Source organism: Osmia lignaria, chromosome 4, assembly GCF_051020975.1.
Source record: "Osmia lignaria lignaria isolate PbOS001 chromosome 4, iyOsmLign1, whole genome shotgun sequence".
Taxonomy (NCBI): Eukaryota; Metazoa; Arthropoda; class Insecta; order Hymenoptera; family Megachilidae; genus Osmia; species Osmia lignaria.
The window spans coordinates 11,621,991-11,640,721 of NC_135035.1; the positions used below are offsets into that span (position 1 = coordinate 11,621,991).

Sequence of the window (18,731 nt, forward strand, 5' to 3'; positions counted from 1 at the left end):
ACGCGACTGTCGCTGTACCGTTAACTTATTCGCCGACTTAACGGTTTCCTGAGTTCCTCTTTGTGCAGTTAGATCCTGAATCCCGTTTCCGTGTCCCTTCGCTGGGAATTCATCTACTCGCTATGTTCACGATTCACTTTTACCAAGTGAGTTGATATGCAAACACAATGTTAAGTTACATCCCATGTTGGAGGTGAAAAGGGTTGAAGGGTTTGAATACCCTACGTCATTTATTCACGACTCGAGGGGTGATTCGGTCGACACTTCGACTGCCACCCTCGAAAGTTCATTCAATTAGTCATTTTACTGTCAATCAACCTCGTCTATTATTTGCACGATATTTAGCAGAATTATTTAGTCAAAGCGATGGCATACTCAGCCCTCACGATCAAAGTTTATACGGAACAAAGTTGCAAGCAAAGTTCTTCAAGTTCGTATAAATAATAAAATAGAACATCAGCGGATCGTAAGCTGCTTCTTCTTTCTTTTTGCTTCTAAAGAAGAGTATGCTTGTTGGCAGAATATAAAATCTCCGGCGATAAGTATGCTGTCGGAGAAAAGAAGTTTGCAACAGTTTTCTAGGCACACGTTGGAAGACAACTAGTCTTACCTGACGCCGAAGGCGATTCCCAGCGCGACGATCAACGGCAGCAGCGTGGAAATACAGGCCAGGAAAACCGTCTGTATGTCTGAGAAACCCGCCAGTATACCTGCAACAAATGCACACGTTAATTTTTTTAATATGACGATTCAATTTCTTACGAAAGTGCTCTGTAAAAACTCAACTAATCTATAAAAGCATGTTGGATGCACAAAGAAACCCTTTGATCAAACTTTAAGCTCTAAGTTGATGCGCAATGAATGTAATTTAAAGCTACTTCGAAATCGACCATTCGAAGTGCAACAACCTAATATAATGGTTTATGAAATAGTAGCATCTTAATGAATCGTAAAAATGAAGTTATTAAAGTTCAGTGATGCACTGGAATCCCGCTCAGTGCGTGGTCATGGCCACTTCGATTTCACCAATTAAAACGTACGAGCAATGCAAACGAGTGTAATGAACGAGCGAGCATGTTGCCAACAGGGCGTTCGACGCACATGTTTCCCCTAATTTCGGCATGAAAATGGCATCGATTTAAATTACTCGACGGTCGTATATTCGTTCTAAATTCCTGGTAAAACTTCTCCACGATTCTTCCATCGAAGAGTAAAGAAAAATTCATTTAACCTTTCAGTTCTTAACGCAACTGAACCCAACCTCCAACATCCATCACCATTAACGATGAGTCCCGGAAGGATGAATCCATCAACGATCTCGTTCAACTCAGAAACTATAACAAACGGATAGCCTCGAATGGTAGGATGAACGAGTGTTTCGCGAGACTGTCACGAAGGCGAGTCGAGCAAGAGGAATGGATGAACTGTTATTTCCGGAAGCTGGCTTCCCTGTACAGAAAGTCACCGTGCCTATGGAAGAAAGACACACGGTATTATCTCGATGGCGGGCACAGGCATCGAGCTTACGCCCGTATTCACCGAGCCATGGACGTGCCGGGGCTGACTTTCGTCGAGATCATCTTGAAAATTCGTGAAATGCGACGGCACTACGTGAACGAACTGAAAAGATTGCTACGAGCAAAGTCTAATGGCCATTGCTACCGGATCACGGTTCCCTGGTTCTACGATTTGCATCGATTCCTTTATCCCTACCTGGATTACGACGAGGCGGTCGAGTTACACGTTCGTATCGATAAACTCGTTATGCTATTAGCTCGTTGGTGGTCGACGGTTTTCGTCGATAACTTTGCTGTAGCTCCTCGTTACGAGGGCTTCAACGAAGCGACGCGATGTCTGCTGTGAAGCGTTTTTAATTTCTCCATTACAACGATACTCGACGTTAAACGAAACTGATGCTCGTCGTTTAGCTTCGACTACGATAATGGGACGGTCCATTTTTTTTTGCAATCCTTTTAAATTATCTCGACTCGTAAAATAAGCCCGAGCACGAGATCAGAAAATTTTCGAAACTAACAGACGAGCATCGAAATGGGCAAACATTACAGAAGTTGTTGGCGCAGAGCCCCGTGCATAGAAGGCCCCTCTAGAAAACGACAGTCATAAATACTTAAAAATGGATTCCTATTCCAGCCGCAATATCCGTGCTATTATCCTGCGGCACGGAATTTACTATTCCACCCTTAAATCCGATTTCCTGTGGTCCGCAGAACGCAGACCAAACTGTCGCCGAACTGAGGGAAACTAACGAACACGATGGAAATCCTTCAAACTGCAGTTGCGTCGATTGCCCGTTGTTAGACAGGAACGATCGGATCGTGAATTTCTTGCCGTGTACTCGAGGTTCCTGCACCCTGAACTCGATCAGTTCCCCCGTTGTTTCGTTGCCAGAGGTCAAGACTCGCTCCCGAAGTTGCTCTCGTTCCTGCAGCAAAATCAATGACACGAGCAAACAGCTGAATTGTCCGTATAAAAAGCTGGAACATCACGGAGACTCGATGGAACAGGTTGATCGATGATGCAACCGTGGTTAACCCTTTAAATTTTATATCTAAACGATTGTTATTAACGAACAGGAGGAGTACCACGAATTTACCATTTGCGGATTACGTAGCGAATCATCGAGCGATCATTCTTACGAGACTGATTCCGATCAGATAGATGATTATTCGAAAACCATTTCTTGTTACTTGAGAAAGCTAGACAAGCCGGTCGCACTTGAATCGAGGGAAAACACCTCAATGTTTCCATCTTCTATGAAAAGAGTTTGTTGGAAGTAAAGAAAATCTCTGAGGCAGGTAAAACCGTGCTAAATAGTTTAGGAACTCTCGATTGAAAGAAAAAAGAGAATGATCGCTTGAATTTTTCAGATCCATCGTCGAATGTGAAGAAGAAAAAGTTAGGGTTCGTTTGGCAGCTTCATGCGTAGCAGGTAACTCTCATAAATATTGCAAAAAACGTGGCGGCGTGAGTAGCTCGCGATTCGCATGAATATCTAACAGCAAAAAGCTTCGATCGAAGACTGAATTCCGTCGTATATCATGGTTGTTGCGCGCGGATGGTATCGATCCGGCTTTGGTAGACCGCAGCGTTACGATTAGTATTCAGCCGGTGTCGCAGTCGGCCGGTCGGACAAGGACGAGGCTGGCAAGATTTGCTCTGGCAAAACGGAGGATGCGTGCCACGCAGCCTGTAATACTGATAACGGATTATCCTTTGATCAAACCTTATCTTAGAAAAAAACCACACGCTCTGAACATTGTCGAAATTGAAACGCCATTAGACAAACTTTGTATCGATTCCTTGAAAATTTCTAAATCGATCGATCAACGCCAAGTACCGAGACAAGAAACTTTTCCAATCAGAAAACGAGTTTAGCAATAAATTCAGGAAAAGACAGAGGGTGAGGCGTCGTCGATAACAATTTTGCAGGACGCCAGGGAGGAAAACAAGGGGAAAACTAGAAAATCGGCAACAGAAAACGTTTAGAGCAATTCCCAAAATCCCCTCGATGCCCGATGGAACGGGGTTCGAGTGCGTCGAAAGAGGTCAGTAAATCGAGTCGAAAACGAATCCTCTACGCGAATATCCACCACTCTGACCGTGTTTCGTGAGAAAAATCGTTAGGGATGAAGGTAGCCTCTCTGATGAGGCCACTAGTAGGCTTTAAACGAATCACGTTCCACTGTTCCATAACGCACCCTTGGACGATGTACCGTTTGCTAGATTTCTCAAAGGAAATCCCCCAAGTTTCCAAGAATCCTCGTAGCAATGGAAATCCGTCTTTGTCCATTCTAATGGTATAGCCAATCCCGGGTAAAGTTACGCTACAACCGGCATGAAACATGCCTGAAATCAAGAAGAAGCCGAAAGAAATAAAACTGATAGAGCAATAGAAGCAGTTGGCGAGCGTCGTTTTCGGACGATGGAGAAGCAAGGCAATATCGTTAGCCTGCCCTTTGACCGTATGTACTTAACGTCCTGTTATTACTTACTGTGATCGAGCTCGTCGTGCTCCGCAAGGTAGCTGGTCACGTTGTACATGTGATGGTCGGGTTTAGCCGTGCTGGTGACCACAGCTCCACCCGTTACTGTCGTGGACGGATTAGTTGGAATTGCCGTGCCGGCGCTAATCGCGGCTGCAACCGCGCTAGGTGGCGACGAGGAGGATATCGTTGATACGAGATTCATCGTGCTGGTCGAGTTCTCGACCTTTGTCGCGTTCAACTCGCTCGTCATTGTCGCGGTGAAATTGTCCCTGAGCGCTATAGCATATCACTTTCGTCGAAGATCCGCGACTCGAACAACCGGAAGCGCTGTTATTAGCAGCGGGCTTATCGGACGGTGCTGGTCGCTGTTCGTCGATCCGATCGATCCTCGAACAGTCTTGTCATTCGATGGATACGTTCCAACGTCCGATTTGCAATTACTATTCAATTTAGAGGGTAGCTGTACCGATCAGATTAGTTCATAGTAGGGCAATCCCTCCGTTTGGGATACAAATGATCTTTGATCGTGTCGACGCAGCTAAAATCGAGTTCCTTGCGATCGAGAGACAAACACGAATCCGATGCTCTGCGTTTCGCATCTCTTCCCAAAGGCTAAACCAACGAAAGCCGAAACACTGGCCGATTGGAACGCAATTAGCTGGAGCAGACCGACTTAAGCCGGCTTCCTTAAAGACGTCCAGTTAATTGGATCCACCGGCATCCTATCGATCAATTAACGAACACGATAACGAGTACACAGAAACGGGTAAGAAACTTTTCCTACAACGCGGCTCTATCGGTTTACTTTGAACGCGATTTACCGATCCCTTCCCGAGAGACGTGGTTTCTGCTCGCTGTGCAGGCGACAGGGATGAACCAGCCTTGCCAGTTTAGATCAGCGTGCTTGTCGAAGCTAGTTCTCAGACGAAACGAACGAATCCTTCATAATTCCTGAACGGCAGCCCGGTGGTTTCTCACCCTCGCCTTGCGAGTGGATTAACCCAGCCAGAATGGAAGAAATCCTTGCCGAGGGGGTGAGAATCTCGTTTGCCCTTGTACGTCTCGCAAACTTTTTCTCAGTAACCAGCACGCAAAACTTTTCTCGGCTCAATTTCACCGACGCAAAGGACGATCCTGTTGGTGTTTGTTAGCGGCCAACCGAGTATCGTTCATTCTTGCCGTTGCCCTTCTCGGGAGAATCGCTTCTGAAACAGAAAAAAAGCAAGCCCGTGTTCTGAATTGTCCGTGTAATTTCATTTCCTGTCGGAGAATTCATGAAGCGTTATAAGAACGCTCGGTGTTGCAGTTAGGAGGACGTTAAGGGTCGCGTTTGGAGGAATCTTGCGATTCGTCGCGCGATTCTTGAAAGCGTCTCGGCTCACGGTTTACGCGTCTCGGTCGCGGCAGCTTGCTCGGTCATTACCGTCTTTAAGCGCGCAATACTCGAGAGAGAAATCTTTTTCAAGGTCATTTCACGTCGGTTCATCATCTACCTACATCGTCTTCCACCCTTCCTTTTTACGCTCGTAAAACTTTGCCCAAGCCGTTCTACGTCATTTCCAACCCCTTCTTCTCATTTATCCCCTTTGCCTGCTGTTGCTTTCTGCGACAAATTTCCGACACGCCGCAACTCCGAATAATCCCGGACTCTTTTCACAATTTATCAAGAACTTTCACATGATAGCACGCGATAAGATACACGCGTCGATCTCGATCTCCCTGTTTCACTTTCGAAAGCTGTCGATAAATTCAACACCTTCCTGTATATTTCATCTCTGCCCTGGGTCACCCTCTCAAATTTGTCTTTGTCCCCTTGACCGTATCTTCGAGTCTCTGCGACCCTTCGTTCACCCCGTAACGCGTGCGAAGCTATCGTGAACCGAGTCGGATGTCGAAACTGATTTTCATCTATTCGTGCGGTTGACAACGATTAGCGATAGATCTAGCCGAAATTCAAAGCAGCCACGGGCTACCAATTATGGAGCAGACCGGCCCGCAGTCACAACGGTGGTTTACAAAGCGAACGTGCACTCGATAATTAAACTTGGCCGATAGTTAGCGCGGCATTGTTCCGCTAACAGTTTTCCGGCGGTCCAGTAATTATTCATAAGCGTAAGTTCGTAATAAACGTGTACACGCGCGTTGCGCGGAGATGGCTTGAAATTCGGCCACCGTTGCCTAGAGCTCGGTGACCTCGTGCTTTCCAATTTTCCACCAACGAAACGTTCTCTCCTCTATCCTCGTTTTCGACTGCTCTCTACGTACGTAAATTTTCACTAAAAACGTTACAACCCCTCGTTAAACAGAACTTTCGAAACGTAAAGAACTAGTTGCCTGGCTACTCTGTGGCAACAGCAATAGAGCTAAAGTATTTCATTAAAACCTGCGAAAAAATGTGGAAAAGCGTGTAGAAGATACAAGTCGTGGGGTTTTTATTAGAGAAACGATATCATAAATCGTGTCTGTTAAAAATTGGAAAATTGCGAGAAATATTTCGTAATAACGTTATGATTTTGGTGGACGTTTAATGTCGGTAATTGGCAGTCGATTGCCGTGTCGGAACATTGTTAACACGAGACATCGGTAGTTCGAACACGACTTCGCATTAATTGGCAGGGCGCATTGAAATTGTAACTGCACTGCGGTTGCCTCCAGGATACTCCTGCGATCGTGGCAGCATCGTCGCAGGATGCATACCACCCTTACTGCACACGGCTCGTCTCGTATAATGAACTCGAACTCGACGGCGACGTAACAAGCGGCACGAAACGAAATTATTAATCGGATTGAAAAGCGATTACGGTGAGTTTCAATGAGACACGTCGGGGAAGGAGCTTCTTTTGTGACGGCTGAATGCCTGAAACGCGGTCCCTGCTTAATTTATTAGACTTCTGCCACGGAAGTTCACCGACTCCACGGGAACAAGAGAGGTAACACCGTACTCTTTTGCGACCTCTTTTATCGCCATCTTTCATTTTCTTCATAGCACTGAAACTACCGAGAATATCTAATGAACTTGACGTCTTCGACCTGAAAATTATTTCTCAAGAGTCTCTAGATACTTTTGGCAAAATTCCTCTACGTGTTTTGTTTGAGGAAATTTTCAAATTGATTCAGGCTAGCTATGTTATTTCTCTGATTCAACGCAAGTAAATTTCCAGATTGATAAAAGGGAAGCAAAACAATCTGTTTGTTGGAAAGCGTGAAAGACAAAGATTCCCCGAGTTGGTGCAATCAACGAAACGCCTGTTGGTCGTAATCAGGCGTGGAAATCGCGAGACCACAGGAACGTAGATACCGGTGGGTCGAGATTTTAATGAAAATTTACATTCTCAGTGGCGCCGGGGTTCTCTCTGTATCTGTCAAGCATCTTGGTACGTCATGCATCTTTGGAGAATATATCAGCTTAACTTGACTGCCGTGTAGGACGAGGACGACTCGCGACGTGGTCGTTTTATAAGCGGATAAAAGAAGGGACGGCTTCGAAGTTGCTTCTTTCGGTTCGTAGAACATCCGACCGTTATGGTTTTCGGTAATTCTTACGTAACGCTATTTCACGAGGATCTCTACGGCCCGATTTGCATAATCGAACTTGACTTCGGTCTTTCGAGCCGCTAACTGCTGCGCCAGCTAAACGCGATCGCGGCATCTGCCGCGTTTAATAAGAAACTTTCTCGACATTAATTCCGTTAGGTTCGTTAAACCGGTGCTGTAGTAACGACATTCGTGGTTGTCTGTTCTAATAACGAAATTGAAAACGCGAGTAAATAACGAGGCTGATACTGATGCATTTTAACGAGGAAACCTAAATTTTAACACATTTAAATTCTGATTTTTTCGGTTTGTCTAAATCGGAGAGAATCCTCCGGAACAGAAGGAAATACACGAGGTCACTGGCCTCCCATTGCTAGTTAATTAAATCGTAGATTAATTTGGCCGATGCTCGGCAAACCTGTCGACCATTCCACGGAATAAATTTCGTGAGTGCACCGGATGCATCCACTTTGATCTTCGATACTGCTTTATAATTAACTTTTCCGAGCGCCCCTTTCGCGTCTCGACTTTCTGCCACGCTTTTCAGCGGCCAGCAAACTGCACTGACCCTGATCAACCGTTTCCTTCTCGATATCGATTGATGCGTTTTCAAAGAAGAAAAATAGCGAAGAGTTGTTCGAAATTTTCAATCGATTAGAATTTATATCAAACGATTTCTGTTCATTCGCTAGGCAAAAGTGCGCGAACCACTGGTCGAATGACCAATTAAATTACGTAAAATTTAATAGCGCTAATTACAAACTTAACGGACTCATTGTGCCATACCTTGAATAATGTGAATTACGTTCGAGATAAAAGCGAACTACGCTCGTAAATTTCACGTAACGTACGCTGCATAATTGTAGCCATTTGCAAAAACCCACACACGAGGTATAGAGATCGCTCGACTGAAAATAATCAATTTCGATGGCGTTTTATATTCCGTGCGAGCACAGAGCTATACGTTACGGTTAACGAACCGAATACACCGTTAAAGCAGCAAAGAACACTCTTAGGATTAATTCGAACACAAACGAGCCGATTCTTTTCCAAGGTAAAAAGAGATATTTCCGTACGACGCCTCTGAGAAAGTATCATGGTGTTTGATCCTCTCCACGACTACTCGACGAATCACCGGAGTATGCAACTTCACCATGGATACACTTTATACTTGCATAACGTGAAAATCTGAATAGACGATGCATCCAACCTGTCTACCAGCTTGAATACTGCTTTTCACTTGGTATTATCCTGAAAGAACGTCGACGACGAAGAAGAATCCGGATCCGAGAGGATCTAGAAAGTCACTGGCGAACAAAGGACCCGTCATCTGTACCAGTGACATTATTTCCTCCTAGAACCAACTTCCATTTTCGTTCAAGTCAACGAGAAAATGTTCCAAGTGTCGTAGATTCGAATATGATTTGCCTGCAAGTAATTTGACGGTTTCTCGTAGGCTTCATTTACGTAACAACACGTAAATTCGCGTGCAAATTAGTCGCATCAAAGGAACAATGGTCAGCAACCGAGTGAACGTGACAGACTGGCTTCTATCACGACCGCAATTCCTCTACCCCTATCTCTCCTGCACCGTCTTGCAACAATTCGTGTCCCATCCTGCGACAGATCGATCCAACTCCATCCGCTGTTATAGCGTGAAGTTTAATCTCTATGTTGGAATATTGCCGCTGTACACATTGAAAATCATAATCCTTTAAGCTAAACTGACAAATTAATTAAAACTAAAGCACACTGTTGCTGATAAATTTGGTTGTCGTCAACTTTTGCTGACTCAATCCTTCCAGTCTTACCGACATGTACACAGGCTTCATACTTTCGTAACAATCACCTGTACTTCAATCCATATTGTGAATACACTAGGATTCAGGAGATTAATCGAACATAATTTCTATCCAAATATCGTATTGGTTCTGTTACAGGGAATTCAACCAATTAAACTTGGTTTCCTGCTGATAACCGTAATTCGATATGCTACTGGATCTCATTAGATCCGTATAATTGGGTCTCATCACGCGACGAAATTTGTTTAGCTTGACTGAGACCTGATTGCTTCAGAAACGTTTTGCGAGATCTGTACTTGAGCTTCCGCCGATTGAATCATTGAAAGAGCCGATCGATAATAACACGTTCACCCTGTAACACCAAATAGGGGACGTGTTAACCCGTAACGTTCAATTGATCGATCTTATAAACGCACTGATTTGCAAGGTACAACTCGCACGACGACTTTGGCCAAGCCCTTCAGGGTTGAACGGGTAGATCGCACAGGGAGAGAAGTACGTGAAGCAGAAAGTCGGGCCAGCAAGTGGATTTGAAAAAGGGTCGACCACGTGTCCCTTTTCTGCGCGCTGCTCGTTAGACCGTGTTTAATTGCAGACCGAACAGAGCGTGGAAATATCTCACGATACGCGATTTAATTAAATTATTCTGCGACTCTGACTGTGTTCGACTCGACTGTGGCGGTCGAAGAAATTTGCTGGCTGACGATGAATTTAGCCCCGCTGCGATCTTCCTGGATCGCAGTGATCGATATCTTTTGCATTTCGATTTGCCATGGGTAACTTTCCAGGCACTTTCGCATCTGCTCGTGTGCGTTTCACACCTTCACTGTTTTGCCTGTTCCCCGCCTCTTTCGTGTGTTAGGAAAACATAGAGGCACCCAGGGAAATGGGAGAGTTGCGTTTGTACAGGCTGCAGAAAAACCTTGGAATCTCATTTTCTCGCGAAAAATGCTATCAGATACGTCCGTTCCCTCTGGTTCCCTTCGTTCTTTGCTCTTCTGTCGTTACACGACTCCTCCATAAAACGTTTATTGTCGTTCTATGGAAGAACATTACGGCATTGTTACGCTGCCGACATGGAATTCGAAAGGCGATCTAACCAGTTCCAATGGCTCAAGAATTTTCAACTCCCCTTCAGCTGGCCCGTTCGAACCTTCTGAAAAGACGAAGGAAATTTTCTCAAACGTTCTTTGTTCGAAATTTTTCCATTCACCTGTGAAACTATTTTTCCTTTTCACAAGCGGAAAGAAAAATGTTTCTTCCACTTATCAAGCTAATTACTGTCTTTAATGATTAATGTAGAGATCCTTCGTTTCCAATTTCTTCCTTTCCGACAATGGATGGTGAAAAGGAAAGGAGGGGTCAACCGTAACGATAACAAGTTTCTATCGCGTTCGCAAGCACCCTGGTTTTAGTAGCACGGTTACATAAATTTTCCACCAGGTAAACAGTTGGTTTGCCCTTTAACCGAACACGTTCATGAATCACGAGGCCCCGATTCGACAGGATTCTGCAGCCTCGAGCGACCGCGATCTAGTCTGGCGAAACATCCTGCCAGAATATTACCCTCGAGAATTTTCCGCCGTTGTAAACGTCGGTCGCGACATTTTTGGCGAATATACCTTGAGTATATGCGTTTCGCGTATGATGCACGGTATGCTCAGACAAATCCTTGCAAAGTAGACGTCGCGATCGATCGACTTCGATAGACGTTGTCGTTTGAACGAGCAGAGAAACTTTACGAAGAGAAGTTTCACCAGCTCGAGCACGCGTTAAACGTGTCGTGTTTTCATGGTAATCGAGGCAAGTTTCATCCTTTAACAATTTTGTCGCTAAAACTCGACTTACGTATTATTTATTTCACTCGGAATCCCGTTGCTCTGAAATCGTTTGGTTAAACCGTCAGCTAGAACAACGATACGAACACTTAATTTTCAAACTTAAAAATATCCAAAGGATATTCTTCCCGCAAAGCTCGATAAGTGACTTATCGATTATTTATTTTAAAAGTATCCAGAAACTGGAACGCGAGAGCCACTGATTAGCCTGCGACCTCTCGCGAACTTGCGATCAATAAAACCCGCAATTTTATCCTTTCAAAATAACTACGATCCTGTCGCTCGGATGTGCAGGAAAGTTTGCAGAATCTGCTGAGGAATTCGGAGGAAATTCCTCTAGGAACATTACCAAGCTTTGTAGAGGTTTAAAGATGCTCCTGTACGCCTAATGAAATGAAAGACAGCGCGCTTTGTGTTCGACAGACGTTTTGCGAGGAGCTCGCGATTCGATTGGAACTGGAATAGAGTTTCCGCTTCCGATTCCGAAAATGACGGGTTACCCGTGCCTTGTACGCCATCCTGAATCTCTCTGTTGGGAAATTCGCCAAGGTTCGTTAGTCCGCTCGATTTCGACGGGGACCTTTCGAAGGCGTAGTCGTTGCCGACGCTCGTTACAATAGCTCTTTGTACAGAGATCGTATCGTAAACCTGGCGAATTCACGGTTAACCCTAAGCAACCACGGTTCATGGTTGAAAAGGAAAAAAAAACGCTGTGTAACGTGGGAGGCAAACGAAGCTATCGAGATAAGTGAGAAACGCAGAAGAGAAAACGTTTCGCCGCTATCTTAGAGTTCGCAACGCTAATAGAATTCTGAAAGCTGTTAGAGTCCCTATTCAAGAAGTTGATGGGCTCCCATTGAAGGGTAACTTCTTTAAAAACCTTGCAACACCGTCCGCCTTCCAGCATCCGTTAAGATCTACCGGCTAATCAAATTCACGCGATAGTTTTTCAACTGTTGTCCCCTTAAACGAAATGTAATTACGTATTGTCGCTAGTAAACTCGCTTCCTTGGCTGGTCAAACAGTTTACCTTCCTCTCTCTCTCTATCTTGGAAACAATAGCGCGGTGAACAACGCGAATTCGGCTTCAAAGCAAACCACCCTGGAGAACGGAGCGTCTGACACAGTGTGTTAACACGTGTATCGCTTACCAAACACGGTGACGGAGTTTGTCGGTGTACACGCAGCCCGCAAACTGCATGCGGTTCTATGCAGACTGCAGTGCAACGTCTTGGCTAAGACTTTAGGAAAGTGCATCTGATATTTCCAACAGAAATGTTTATGCGAATATTAAAGAAATTGTGCTGTCATAGGAAAATTAATAATTGACTGTATTAAGGAGTAATCCGTGTAATGAAATTGCTGTAATCCCCGTATAATAAGATGGAAGCGTAGGAACGGATAAACGTATTAATTAAATTAATAACGAGAGCTAAAGGAAGGACGAGAAGCCGAGCTCCTCGCGATTCGTTTGTTTCACTTCCAATTCAGTAATATTTTCCGGAAATCGTCGATCCTCGACAGAGTTTAAGACGTTTCCCCGTCCCGGGCGCGAGAGTTTTCATTAATTACTCGAGCCGGTTAATTACGGAATTCCTTTCCGGTGTACATCGGCGCGGAAGCATCTCTGGCTCGTCGTATCCGGCCAGAATGGCTCCACCGAGATTTCCAGGAGAGTAAATTTTTCCCGTGCGCTGACACCATTAAACACCGTGAAAATAAATCAGCCCGGCCCGTAAATTTCCAGATTTATCCTGTTCCTTTTTTCAACCGCCCTATTAAAACACCGACTCGCCATTTCTTTTCGCCGTTATCTTTTTATTTATTTCACAACAGAACGCCGACGTGGCCACGCCTTCGAAAAATCTTCACGAACCTGGTGTTACCAACCAAAGAAGAAGATGAATATTCCTCGAACACGACTACGACAACGCGAACAGTGCGCCTTATGATTCTGCGAAGACAAATCGATAGACTTTGTCTTATAACTTGCCCTGTCGAGAAAACAAGGGGAGAAGACAAATACTATTGTAACGTTCGTTCATAACGGTGGAAAGCCTTTCCTCGTGCTTCAGCTCGATCGTGTATTTTCTCGGGACGAAGCTCGCTGGGGCCGAGGCGAGGGTGCCGAAAAGAAACTGACGAGAGAACGTTAAACACCGGACGACCACTCTGGAACGATCATACAGAGGGAAAGTGGTGTTAGAAAGGGTCAAGGGGTACTCTGCACCATTTGTTCCAGTTAAGCCAAACTGCTGACTACGCCGGGTGACGATCCGACAGATGCTTCTGAACGTCAAAGGCTCTTCTTCCTAAGCCATCGTTGCCCGCGAAATTCGCAGCTTCCCTGTCATTCGTTATCTCAAAAATCTGTCTTTGGTAATTCTCGATCGAACGAGTGACACGAGAACTGTTTAAGAACTGCAAACGTTCTACTACACTTTCCAAGTGGCGAATGATAATGAAGAAGAGGTGCGGGTCGAGAAGTACTTTGCTCGAGTACAATGTACAACAAGGGAACCTCCTGTTCGGTCCTCGCCTGGCCATCGACGCAAAGTTCCCGTAATTAATTCATTGACCGGCGTTTATTTGTTCCGGGTCTTGCTCGACGACACAGAAATTAGCGATACCCAATCTTATACCGTCGTTATTCTCAGTTAATCCGTTCGTTAATTTTGCTGACTACCATTTTGGGGTTTCAACGTTTCCCAGCGCGAAGTAGAAAAAAATTGTAATTGATTTCGCTAATCCAAGGAAGGGAATAAATCTGAAAACCAGAGAGAGTGAGAGAGGAGGGGAAGGCAGGAATAGGATAAAAAGAAGAGGAAGAAAGACAGACAAGATAAAGCTCGTCAGTCTCTTCTGGAGACAGGAACAAAATTTCTGGCGAACAGTTTCTCGCACATTGTAGCAACCAAATGGAAGCCGACACCTCACGCGTAAATCCATTATTGTTATTACCATTGGCGTTGTTGTTCCATTTTATTCTATTATATCGGCTCTGTCGTGTTTGAAGGAGCGTAAAACGAGTTTGGACGGTGAATAAATTCCGGCGTAAATCTCCGACTGGCCTTACAATTGGGAAAACGTCGTTCGTGTAGAGGAACAGCCGAATAATTCGTGGCTCCGATCGTGCTGGAAAATCAGTTGAGACCGATTCAGCACGAGTCACGTTCCCTATTCGGGTCGCCCTGGTTCGCCTGGCAAATGAATGGCTGAAATATTCAAAGGTAATTGCCACGCGTGTGCCTACCGCTTGCTATTAACACGAGAAACATTTATCGCGATCCTGCTTCAAGCTCGATCCGTTTTCTCTGCGCGGATGATCCTCACGAAAATGCAGACAATCGTTAGTATTCAAAGCGTCGAGCAAAGAAGGCCGCTGTTTACCAGCGTACGAAGACAAATGCCCGTTTGTATACCGTGGAAAATTTCATTTTCCAAGAGTCATTAGACCCGGGGATATTGGCACGGCCTGCTGGGTAACTGGTTCGCAATTTTCCTCGAGTACAAGTTATAAATAAAGCGAACGTATCGCGTGGAGAAACCGATCGATCAACGAGATTGTTCATCGGCTTCTACAGATGAAAATTATTATATATTCCTTCGTGAAACGATGTTTAACTCTTTATTTGTTAAATTAGTGTACGATTGATCGTTTCATCGGCATAAAATGATTTTCTCCGTAACTAGAATCGAATTAAATACAAGAAAGAAGGTCATATTGTGTCAAAGGAGCAAAGTAGAATAGCGAACGCTTACATTCGCGTTTATTTGAACGCTGACTCAGCGAGTTTGCCGTTTCGAATTCGTCGTCGCGTAGAGAAATTATTCGCTTATTAAGTTGCACGCCTTTGGTCTCTGCTTGTGCCCCACTTTCCACAGAAATTGCATTGAAATTCGCGAATACACGGTCCTGTGCCCGACCGTGCGAATTCGATTGTCTTTCATCGGCCATTGCGGTAATTGCGAGCGCAGCTGGATCGGCTGGAACATCAAGCGGACGTGTACGATTATTTGAAGCGACTGATGGAGAATTCGACGCGACATCAAGCATTCATCTATGCATCGTTCAATGGAACGATCGTGATACGCGGCTGCGTTTGCTCCGGTTCAATTTCACGGAAAATATACCGCAGACTCGATAAAATAATCGCGACTACCCTCGTTTATGTAATAAGAAACACACAAACGTTCCCTTTAGCCGAACCACGAGGATTAATTATCCGCAGTTAATAGGGAATTCGTCCGAATTCTCTTTTCTCTTTTGCCAATATTTATTCCAAATATAATCCAGGAACGTGGCGGAATCCGGAAGAACGGCTCTCGTATATCGGGAAATAAACGTGAAACTAGAGCTTCGACCAGAAATATAAAGGTCCCGAGAAGGCTGGCCATAAATCAATCGCATCGATATTGGCATTCGTTTAATAAATGATCCTAGAGAGCGGATCAAGGGGAACACAGTTCGTTTGCCTGCACCTCCAGCGTACATAGGGTACGATATAAACGATGCACATGAAAAATCAGTTATCGGGGGTGTTGCTCGTCCAACGAGCATCGTCGAAATATTTGACATCGCGTTAAAACGTAAACCGTCCAGAATCGTTTTGAATCGCTTTCCGCCTGGATGATCGTAAACAAAAAAGGAGAGAATTGTTCGCGGATGGCTGAGACATCCGTGACACGAACTACTGAAAATTCTTCGACAAGGGGAAGGAAAAAGGCAGTCACTGAATAGCAAAGTAGTTGTTGGGTGACGAGAAAACTCGTTGAAAACTCGTAAAATGATTTCGAGATCTAAGTTTGATACAATTTGCATATGCAATACGTTTCGATGCCGTAACGTGCTCCCACCTTTATCTCCGGCACAATACGAATCCCACCCCCTCCGGGCTACATCTCGACTTCCGCTTTCAACTCGTACCGCCTCTGCCGGTTTCTACGGCGACCGATTTTCCGACGATTAACTACATTATACGTAATGACGAAGCAAGGGTTCAAAGGGTACTTTATCGTCCGAAACCGGCGCGGCCAGAACCAGAGAATGCGGTATTCTCTCGGGAGTACAATCGACAAAGCGGTTCTCGCGGAATTTACTGCTCCATCTCGTTGAACCGACCGACAACTAACAACTAGCCGCTTTGTTCGGTGGAAAAATCGATGATTAATTCGTATATTAAACACGATCCAAGGGAACATCGGTAGTAGCATGGAAAAGAATGACGTTCTCTTACCAAGTTACACGCGTCGGAACCACCGCATCGCGCACCATTGCGTCCTGCAACTCGCTCGCTGGATCACCTACCGCACGTTAACATACTAGAACGAGGACGTTACGTGTCCGTGAAACGAAAACGTTCACTTGTCCTCGCGATCTTCTAATCGTAACTTTCTTCGTCTCGATCGAAGGATCTTCGAAAGATATCGCTAATAATTAAAAGACATCCGATCCCGTTCGGGAAACAGAGAGACTAATGTTTGTACGAACAAGAAGACAGAACACGAACTAGAGAAAAACGCGACGGATGAAACGACACACCTCTGTATCAGCGACAGCAGCGTTGATGCGGACCGCGAAAGGGAGGCTGCGAAACTGAGATGAAACCACGGCGCAACCCCTGTGCGCGCGCGCACAAAACCACCCCCGGAATACACGGAAGCAGCCCGGCCAACCGAACGCTACCCCTCGTCCCTCCCTACTTACCTTCTCAACAGGACCACCGTGCGACGAGCACGACGATGTGCTCCCGCTTCCATTTTTCCTCTCTTCCCTGTTCCATTGTCCTTCTTTCTGCCTTCTTCCTGCTGGCCGACCGCGAAATTCTCTACGAATCGAAACCTCGGGGCCTTTCGCGGCTACCAGCTTCTATCTCTATTAATCAATGCTTCCTGGTGTAACCTCCGAAACGTTTCTTCGTTTCGTTAGCGCATTCTTGATTGATTGCTGCACTGATTCGGAAGATGTGTAGGCGAAATGAAAACAGTGATCGGGATTCTAGTTAAGGACGATACTCACCTTTCGCAGGGGATGTTGGAAAACCAGAAAAAGGTAAAGAGTCAGACGTATTGCGATTACAATTTATTACGTGTGTTGAATAGTACAAGAGAAAAAAATAATACAACAAATGGAAGAGGTTTAGCGGGCCACTAGAATTCATTCGATCAGAGCTCGCGTGGCTGAAGCTCAATGACTCATTGATAGAGGTCGAACAATGTTGCTCATTCCGAGGACTTTAATTGCCAATTACCAGGGCATTGGTAAACTCGGGCTTTTTTAAATTCGGTCAATCGAATCGCGCGCTCGTGGAGTGTCTCCGCTGCCTGCTTCCAATTACTCCCCGGTCCTCGCGTTTCCCGGATTCGCGTTAAATCGTTAACCAGTCGCTATCGAACTGACTTTCCCGTATGTCCACGCGAGAAAGCAATTGGAAACTTTCTACCATCTACCAGCTGGGACTTTAATCGTCCATGAACTTGACCCATACGCGTTATTACATAATTGAAAATCTGTTTTATCTCAAAGAAAATTTAGCTGTTTCCAACAATTTCTTTTCGTTCTCTTCGTCACTCGGCAATTTCACCTTCGAATTCACTCTTCGATCGTGCGACAGCCGACTCGACTCTTGAGGAAAGTTTCCAAGCATTTTATTGACAAGCGCATCGTTCGCGGTAAATTGAAAGGGGAACGTGTACGAAATTTCCCTTGGCAAATTTCATTTTTCATTTCGTGTCTCATACAAAACGTTGTACAATCAAATAACCCTGGCCGATAAAGTAACGTTACATCTTTTCGCAATTTAAGGCGCTCCGGAAGTTTCGACGTTACGTGGAAGCCGAGGAAGAGTCCGAGTATACACAGGAAGGCTTCTTCGAGAAAAGCTCAGCGTGCCGAGGGATCCTTAATAAAAACCTACGATCACGGAGTAGCCGTAGGTGGTAGAGATTGATGGGAGGTTGTAAACAAGTTTTACCTTCGTCGAATTTATCAAAATCGGTCGACCTACTAGTCTTATGCGCAAAATTACAAGCAGCCTTTGTCATCGTCATTAATTAACGACGGGTCAAAATAGGAAGCTTGCGAGGTCTGAACGAATATCCTCCTTGCTTTCGAGTGTAGATTAAAATTTAAGACGAGGATCCAGCCACTTGTCCAACTTTGTCGAGCTTTACGACAGCCACCTTGTAACTATTATATACCTACTTAAGAACCAACGAGAACGCTCTCGAAGTTGCCGGTTCTATCTACGAGAAATAAGTTTCCTCAACTTTCATCGACGGTCTGAGCAAGCGACGAAACTCGATGGCTGCTAAATATCTTTCAAGGAAAATATTTATTTGGCGTTTTCGAAAGTGCGCGTTAAATCGACGAGTCGAAGACGTCGAGCAAACATGAAAATCGATGCAAGTGTATCTTGAAAGAACTGCATCAAACATATCTCTGACATACTGAAACACGAAGATGTATTCAGGAACAATTTTCACGACGAATTCGTCTCGAGATGAAAAATTCATTTTCTTCGATGCAGCTACTCCTTCGAGAGGATCTC

General features: G+C 45.0%; 2 protein-coding genes across 2 annotated transcripts in view; one reads left to right on the forward strand and one right to left on the reverse strand.

Annotated features, from left to right (window-relative positions):
* LOC117603192 (uncharacterized) overlaps nucleotides 1–4,257 on the reverse strand; it is a 44,853-nt gene extending 40,596 nt beyond the window's left edge. The window contains exons 1-2 of the mRNA XM_034322086.2: nucleotides 4,014–4,257; nucleotides 611–710 (exon numbers count right to left, since the gene is read on the reverse strand). Coding sequence (XP_034177977.2) covers nucleotides 611–710; nucleotides 4,014–4,257 — 344 coding nt within the window. The remainder of the gene's footprint in view (nucleotides 1–610; nucleotides 711–4,013) is intronic.
* On the forward strand, nucleotides 704–4,015 carry LOC117603193 (uncharacterized). The gene is made up of 5 exons (XM_076688032.1): nucleotides 704–1,178; nucleotides 1,239–1,743; nucleotides 2,229–2,525; nucleotides 2,595–2,816; nucleotides 2,889–4,015. The coding sequence occupies exons 2-4, from the start codon at nucleotides 1,366–1,368 to the stop codon at nucleotides 2,796–2,798; spliced, it is 879 nt and encodes a 292-aa protein (XP_076544147.1). The 5' UTR covers nucleotides 704–1,178; nucleotides 1,239–1,365; the 3' UTR covers nucleotides 2,799–2,816; nucleotides 2,889–4,015.
* Nucleotides 4,258–18,731: the final 14,474 nt, after the last annotated feature.